This window comes from Opisthocomus hoazin, chromosome 1 (genome assembly GCF_030867145.1).
Source record: "Opisthocomus hoazin isolate bOpiHoa1 chromosome 1, bOpiHoa1.hap1, whole genome shotgun sequence".
In the NCBI taxonomy this organism is placed as follows: domain Eukaryota; kingdom Metazoa; phylum Chordata; class Aves; order Opisthocomiformes; family Opisthocomidae; genus Opisthocomus; species Opisthocomus hoazin.
In genome coordinates, this window is record NC_134414.1 from 149,220,811 (window position 1) to 149,228,926 (window position 8,116).

An 8,116-nucleotide genomic window follows, 5' to 3' on the forward strand; every position below is an offset into this window, starting at 1 on the left:
GCTGGTGCAGAGTTCCCCTGTCCAGTCTCTCTCTTTCTACAAGAATGCTGCTGCATGAAGTTAAAGGCTTTCGGTGCTTGCTTTACAATGACCAACACCTGAGAAATGGCACAGAAAGTGATGATTTGTGTCACTGCTCTAGAGGGTGCTTATTCTTCTTGTTGTCTAAGCCTCTTCACATTGCGTCAGAAGCCATTGAACTTCCGTACTGAGGGATGACCCGCTGTGTGTAGTTCTCTCTGCAATAAAAGAGCTGTGTACTGATTAACACCCCGAATTCCTGGGACTCTGCAGAGAGAAAAGCAACTGTTCATCAGAGATGATGATCCCCGGAGAGAGCCCCAGCCAAGGGACTGCAGGTGATGGTGGGGGATTGTCTCTACTCTGGTGCCTAGGCAGGGTGGGAACAAGCAAGGATGAGGCTCTGGGAACTGGTGGTGGGAGACTGGACAGGCGTCCGCTCTCTAGAGCTTCTTAGCAATGCTAAGGTGAGCAGCGTCCAAGTCCCACATCCCAACTAGTTGGAACTAGTGCTGGTGGTTATCATGAGTGCAAGGGACCTTCCCTCTGCAGCCAACATGGACTGTGCCTAGTGTGGGAAAGAAGAGAATGAGAGAGGGGAGCAATGGCCAGAGAGGGGAGAGAAGGGAGCCAAGATGTAAAGGGTTTGAGAAGTGCTCTGGAGTAAGGGGAAAGGAGAGGAGCTCCAGCAAAGCAGAGACACTATGGCTTACTGCCTACTTCAGTGCTCGCATACCACAAAAGTGTCTGTGAGACTCCACACCTTCCTGTCAGGACACTGTGTTGCAGGAGGCCAGCTGTCTAGTGAGGGCTGCTGAGTCTCCTTATCAATCCTGTCCTTGTCGCTGGGTGGTGTGTGACTCCTGCTCTTGCCTTTTGTTTTTCAGCCCCAGCAGAGAAGAGAAGGTGCGCACTGCTTAGCCCTTGGGTCCTGCTCGTTTCTGCCACTGTCCTCAAAGCAATTCTTCTATCCGTCTGTCTCGGTGGGTTCTTGAACTTACTTATTTTGCTCAGAGGTGGAAAGAAGTGGGGGAGAGGGGAGTCGTGCGAGAGGAAGACGTGATTAGAGATGTTTCAGTTACCGTTTTGGAAACTGTCTTGACCATGTGACAGCTGATTCTCCTTCCAGTGTAAAAAGTTCACAGCTGTACAAACTCTACTGGTCAGCGTGGTGGCAGCTGCATGTGGCCAATGTGCCTCTCCACTGCAGAGATCCTCACAGTCTGATGATATTGCTGTGTGATAGTTGCTGGACTGAGGAACTTAAGGAGTAGTAATACACCCTTGTGCATGAGGGTGTAAGCTGGTTGCTACTAGGATAGGAAGAAACCCTACCCCACAACATCCCTGGTGTGACATGGGAAAGAGTCTTCTTAAGATTCGCCTTCCGGGGGGGCCCTTGGCCCTAGTGTCTAGGTGAGGAAGAACCTTTGCTGCACAACTGCTCCACTACTGCTTTGTGTGGCCTCAGAAGTCGGAGTACCTACTGACCTCATCTGGTTCCAGCTGACTCAGAACTGGCCAGGGCAACAGCGTGGTCCCTGTAGCTCCCTAGACTGTCCAAGTCACCCTTGCCCTGACTTGCATAAGCTGTTAAGAGACACGCTGTTGCCTTTTCACATGTGGGTAGTTATGCTTGGGGTGTGAGTTGTCTGGCTGCTTACAGTATTTCCACGAGACTCCTGCTTGGGATTTTTCTGTGACTGGCACTTGTAAGCAGAAAGCTAAGCTGTCATTTAGGAAAGTATAAGTTTCCTGTCCTCCTCATGGTGGCAGAAAGACTGAGGATGAAAGTCCAAATCGAGATGGTCCCTATTAGTGCAAATGTGATTTCTGGGCCACATAAACTTTGCAATTTTGCTTTAGCCCATTTTCAATGCAGAGTGTTCCTCTCGATAAAAACATTGCCTACACTTTGCTGATGCTGTACAGCATTGCTGAATGCACAAGACATCCCCAAAATGAGTCCTATCCTGAGCTCCTACGTGGCAATGTTTTAAAGCTTCATCCTACTGGCAGGCCCCAGAGCACTTGTTTGTACTGTTCACGCTGGCTTCATGTAGCAGTGCCTCATCACTCCTCCTTGCTGTGCTGTGTGGCTCAAATCTCCACACGCTCAAAATCCTGTACATTGGCCAGATGGCCACATGGCTAACTCTACAACAGCCATAACCCGTCAGGACTTCATTGGCAGGCAGAAGGGAGCAGAGAAAGTCTGACAAAGTGCCACAAAGATGGCAAAGGCACTGGAGCATCTGTCCCATGAGGAGAGGGTGAGAGAACTGGGACTATTTAGCGTGGGGAATGCTCAGGGGGATCTTATCAATGTGTGTAAATAACTAAAGGGACAGCGCAAGGATGACGGAGCCAGGCTCCTTTTAGTGCTGCCCAGTGGTGAGAACCAGAGGCAATGGGCACAAACTGAAACACAGAGCTCCCTCTGAACATCAGGAAACACTTTTTCCTGTGACGGTGACCAAGCACTTGTATAGGTTGCCCAGAGAAGTTGTGGAGTCTGCATCCTCAGCACTATTCAAAAGCTGTCTGGACATGATCCCGGACAACTGACTCTAGATGGCCCTGCTTCAGCAAGGGGTTGGACAAGAAGACCTCAAGAGATCCCTTCCAACCTAAACGATCTTTCTAATGCTTCCTCTCCCTTTGCAGTTGTCCTCTTCCATCGTGGTTCTGAGCATGGCTGAAGGCAATGGTCAGTGCCCGGAAATGAGTAGACAGGAGAGTCTGGGGCTGGGACAAACGGCCCTGCAACGTCTGGCTAAAGGTCAAGCAGAAGGACAGGGCTGGGTGGGACTCCTGAGGAGAGGTGAGAAAAACCAGAGCCTTTATGAAGCGACTAAGGAGAAGATAGAGGTGGAGTTGTGGAGTCCTATCAGGGCAGCATAGGTATGAACATCACAGGGGAAGAGGAGCAAGGGTGTTAGCAAGAAGGTATGAAAAAGGAGTTTTTCGAGTTGCTGGTGAGGAAACAATCCTCGTGAGTGAGGCCAGCTGAACAACCAGAGTCTTGTTCTGGCAGCAGGGTAGAGACTACTCCAGGAGAAGAATTTGGGGCTTGTTTAATGGTGGGCATCAAGATGCATGACTAGAACAAGTCAGCAGCCCCTGAAACAGTGCACAGGAATTACTAGCAGGATCTCCGGTAGCATCTTACTTTCTGTCCTTGTTGGGGCATGAGCCAAACTATAAGGGAGGTCACTACCCTGCACACTGAACTGGGGAGAACAGTCGGGCATTGTCGCTGGACAACAGGGATCCTTGCAGTCATCATCTCGCTCTTTGTTATCATTCATCTCTGCGGTCGCTCCCCGTACAGGGCGATGCTGGACGTGCTGCCCGAATGGCTGGAAATGCTATCAGAAAAGCTGCTACTGCCTGTCAGAAGATGAGGTTGACGGCAGCAATTCCATCAGACAGGTGAATCCCAATACTGATGCCATTCTCATCACCAGTCTCTGCAATACGCTCAGCATCAAGACACTGGGTGTCCCAGGGGACCCAGCAGGAATAAGTGGGTGAACGCCACCTCAGGGCCATTGCTTTCTTCAGACAGGTTTTTTTTAGTCATTCAGTTTTTTACATTACTTTGGGCTGAGCTACTTATACACTCGCCCCGTGCTGGTCTGCCTAACTTAGGAAGACGTTGCCCGCTTTTTGGTCTGTGGAGGGATGAGCTGGCCGCTTCACTCAGCTGATACAACTGGTTGATTCACTCAGCTGAACTGGAGCAAAGGCCACCGTCCGGTCGCCCGTGTGTTGAGATGAGGTCGCTTCTCTTTGCGACAGGTGTGGCTAGCCACGCGTCGCCCTCGCCCATCTCCTCTGAGCCTTCATCCGTTGTAGGAATTCACTCCTCACAGAGGCCACTGTGATTACTCTGTCCTCCTCACTGGTAGCAATATTTCTGAATGAAACAGTTGATAAAAACAGATACTCAGCTCATCCTGACCAGCTTCCAGTCAATATCCTGGAGTGCTGGAGTTAGAGACAGCTCTGCAGTCCTTTGGGCTGTGGATGTGGCCTGCTGACACCTCTCACCGACACTGTGCTATTGCCCATGAAGTGGCTGGTAAGTTTAGCTAGGAGTTTACCTCCCACCCTGGTTTCAGCAGCTCCAGCTGTTTGTGGTTACCTTCACCTGGACTGTCTTTGCTGCTGAAGAAATAGACCCATCCAATGCGCTACTTGTCCAGACTCTGTTGATGTCTGTCTTCAGAAGAGAGAAACTGTGCCACTGACGTGCTGCTTTTATTTCACCGATCGTAAAGAGATTTAGACAGGCAGCTTGGCTATAGGTATCTACACGGTAAATCCCTGTGGTCGGGTGGCATCAGTCGGGTGTGATGTCCATCCTCCCAGCGATCCTTCTGCTCTCTGACATGGAAGATTGTCTCTTTCTGCCTGGCAAGGTGGCCATACCACGTGTTCGGGCCAGTTTTGTCAGGGCCTTGTCTTGTCCCAAAAATCAGGGTTTGTCTACCCAGTGTGCAATAGGGCAATATACACACAGAGGGAGGTATTTTATTGCATATTTGCGCAGATATGGGTGTCTGCCCCAAGACAGCACACCTTGTTCACAACTCAACAGTCATTCACACACTTAAGATTACCATTGTCATCTTTCTAATGCATACGCAATGCTACTCAGTTAAACAATTGGTTAAAGTCTCTTTGTCCAGCATGTGAATTAGTATGCATGCCCAGCTGCTTCATCTTTGGGATATAACTGGGTAGGTGGTCTGTGAGTCGGTGGCCACGATGTCTCCCGATGGAATTATCTTTCCCCAGTTACCATTTCTTTTGGAAAGTCTCAGCAGCATTTCCTAGCCCGTTAGCTATTCTTACGATTCATCACCCTCTGGTTCTACTTTGGACAGGTACATCCTGCTAATGAAACAATAACACGCTGTTCAAAATCCTGTTTCTTAGTTTCTATAGTTCATTTTAAACTCACAAGATCACAAGACTTGTAACTGTAATAAGGGTAGGACTTTACAAAAAGACCTAAACCAGCAATAGTCTGGCTAATTTCAGTGATTGATTCACATTTGTTTTGACTCCCCTTTTAATTCCTTCGTATAACACTCGGACCAGGGATGCCCTAAGCCCACACCTTCAGCTTCACAGCAGCTGAGGGGGCCAGACATGAGGTGCTCGGTGCAGGGACAGACCCCGCTGACAAACCCCTGGGTGGCTGTGGCCACCAGGCACTGCTCAGGTGGGTCACAGGCTGCTCTGGCTTTGTGGGCCAGGTCATCCCGGCTAGGTCTTGTCAGCCAGTGGGCAGAGGAGTCCCCGTGGGCGGCTGCTGGATGCTGGCAGCAGAAATGCCTGCTCCCTTTGCTGAGGGGATGGCAGTTACCGCTTGTGAGATGGAAAGAGACAGCCCAGGGAGAGGTGATGCTGGGCCGGTGCTCGATGGGGTAATGGGGAAACAGGAGTGAAAGCCAGAGATGGTGTGTGAGGAGCCGGGAGGAAGGGGTAACACGGCCGCCTTTCCTCTCTCTCCAGTCGCTCCCCTCTCCCGTGGCGGAGAGCAGCCCGCAGCCCTGCAGCAGAAGTTCACGGAGTGGCTGTGTGTCTCGGCGGTGCCGCAAGGCAAAGGTCAGTAGTGCTGGCAGGGGTGCAGGTGGTCTTTGGGACGGGGACAGTGAGGGCTGGGGGCTGCTCTGACAGCAAGCAGCACCCGGAGCAGACTCCAGAGAGGCGAGGCAGCCTCAGGAAGGGAGAGGTGAGGAGAAGGCAGGTTCCCCGCTAACAGCCTGGTGGGAGGAGAAGGCTGTGTTCATGGTGTCCTGGTGGGCAGGGTGGCTGTGACTGCTGACAAAACGCAAGGGACATATTGTACAGCGGCACAGGGCAGGTTAGCAGTGGAGCAATAACAGAAGTGCAGCTCTAGTCAAGGAAAGGAGCAGTGTTCCCTGTTCCCTGGGGCGAAAGGCCTAGAGGAGGCTCTACCAGGAGAATTCGAACCAGATCACCGCAAGACCTTCATCTTTGTCAAGACCTGAGATCATGTGACAAGGATGACCATGCGTTTGTGTACACAAAGTGTGCTGGCCATGCCCCAAAGCAGTGGGAATAAAGTTCTGTACCATTCTTGTTTATTGAAGCCCTTTCTGGCAGGCAAAGCGATGGAAGGAGACCATGGGCGTTGTTGCTGGAGAACAGGGATCCTTGCAGTCACCGTCTCTCTCTTTATTAGCATTCACCCTGTGGTCTCTCCCCGCGCAGGGCAAGGCTGGACGTGCTGCCCGAAGGGCTGGAAACGCTTTCAAAAGAGCTGCTACTACCTGTCGGCTGACTTGATGCCCCTGGCTGAGAGTGAGCAGAACTGCACTGGGATGGGCTCCCACCTGGCAGTGATCACCAGTGAAGCAGAGCAGGTAGGTGCAGGGCTGAGGGGGGCACAGCAGCCAGCGACACAGTGCCAGGCCCTGGAGGGGACTCAGACCCCCCAGCTCCCGCTGGGGAGTGGGGATGCCCTTTCTGCAGCCCTTCAGTGCGGCTCCCCTCTGCCCCCAGCCCCATCCCATGGGGACCCCCGCCACCTCCCTCCCCTCAGTCCTGCACCTCATGGACGCTGCACTCTCCCTTGTTTCCAGACTTTCCTCACTCGCCAGTTACCACAGCCTCGAGCAGGAGCGAATTACTACATCGGTCTGCGTGCACAGGAGGTGGGCCAGTGGCAGTGGGTGGACGGGACTCCATTTAATGAGACGGCAGCGTGAGTATCTCCAGATGGAGAGTATTTGGTGCGGCTCCCGGTAGTTGACGAGAGTATGGGAGGGTGTCTGTTAATGCGTGGGAGGGAGGTGAGACGACGGCCTGTGAGAGGACAGTGGTGGAGCAGGAGAGGGCTGTGGAGGACACCAGGTTTGCACAGCCCCTTCTGTGCTGGTTAGTGGTTGTTAGTTTACTACCTGTGACGTGGCTATTGATGCTGTAGGCACAGAAGCAGCTGCATCTCGCCAGCAGGAAGAACCCTTTAGAGATGAGCAGCCTTGCCTGCCCTCCGTACGGCCCCCACCGTTCACCTCTGTGTGTATACGCACGGCCATGGCCAGTGCTGAGACGCTGATGTGGAAGAGGTGGGGCACAGGGAGAGATGACCAGGACTGGTGCCAGTGGGTTAGCAGAGTGGGAGGAAGGGTACTGCTTCTGTCTGTGAGCCGGCACCTGGAATTTTTTTCTCTCCCCTCCAAGCTGTGCATCCTGCCATGGCCCATTCCAGTAGTGCTCTACGGGGTACGGTGGGGAGTAACATGTCTGTCTCTATCTCAGGTTCTGGCGAAGAGGTGAACCATCTAATTTGACTGATGAGATGTGTGTTGTAATCCACATGGTTTCAACAATGTACAACTGGAATGATGTCCCATGCAAGGAGCATTATCGAATTTGTGAAGCTACAGCAGTAACTGTGTGACGGAGTGACCTTCATCCTGAGTAAAACCGAGAGATAAGCAGTGAGCTGGGAAGGAGCTTTTGCTTGAAAAACCACATCCTAATCTAACACGATTGCTGGTCATCCTCTCCTTCCTCTGTAATTCCTGGTTTACAAGTTCTTCAGAGAATCACATAATCACAGAATGGTTGAGATTGGAAGTGATCTCTGGAGGTCATCTAGTCCAACCCCCTGCTCAAACAGGGCCACCTGGAGCCAGTTGCCCAGGATCATGTTCAGATGTTTTTTATGTATCTCCAAGGATGGAGACTCCACAAACTCTCTGGGCAATCTGTTCCATTGCTTCATCACCCTCACAGTAAAAAGGTGTTTCCTGATGTTCAGAGGGAACCCTCTGTGTTTCAGTTTGTGCCTCTTGTCTCTAATCTTGTCACTGAGCACCACTGATAAGAGCTTGGCTCCATCTTTCTTGCACCCTCCCTGTAGGTATTTACATGCATCGAGAAGATCCCCTCAAGCCTTCTTTTCTCCAGGATGAACAATCCCTGCTCTCTCAGCCTGTCCTTGTAGGACAGATGCTCCAGTCCCGTCATCATCTTTGTGGCCCTTTCTTGGACTCTCTCCACTATGTCCATGTCTCTCCTGTACTGGGCAGCCCAGAACTGGGCGCAG

General features: G+C 51.8%; 1 protein-coding gene across 1 annotated transcript; it reads left to right on the forward strand.

Moving 5' to 3' along the window:
* The first annotated feature begins 129 nt into the window (after positions 1 to 129).
* On the forward strand, positions 130 to 7,874 carry LOC142360486 (C-type lectin domain family 4 member D-like). Its single transcript, XM_075413189.1, has 6 exons — positions 130 to 359; positions 909 to 1,004; positions 5,551 to 5,643; positions 6,274 to 6,425; positions 6,645 to 6,766; positions 7,324 to 7,874. Exons 1-6 carry the CDS (start codon positions 320 to 322, stop codon positions 7,463 to 7,465), a joined length of 645 nt encoding a protein of 214 aa, XP_075269304.1. The 5' UTR covers positions 130 to 319; the 3' UTR covers positions 7,466 to 7,874.
* The last annotated feature ends 242 nt before the right edge of the window (positions 7,875 to 8,116 follow it).

Bases quoted from the DNA above. Each gene is read 5' to 3' on its own strand.
- LOC142360486 (XM_075413189.1), top strand. From the start codon at position 320: ATGATGATCCCCGGAGAGAGCCCCAGCCAAGGGACTGCAG. The intron at 1,005-5,550 runs GTGGGTTCTTGA...CTCTCTCTCCAG, and splicing joins TCTTCTATCCGTCTGTCTCG to TCGCTCCCCTCTCCCGTGGC. The intron at 5,644-6,273 runs GTCAGTAGTGCT...CTCCCCGCGCAG, and splicing joins GGCGGTGCCGCAAGGCAAAG to GGCAAGGCTGGACGTGCTGC.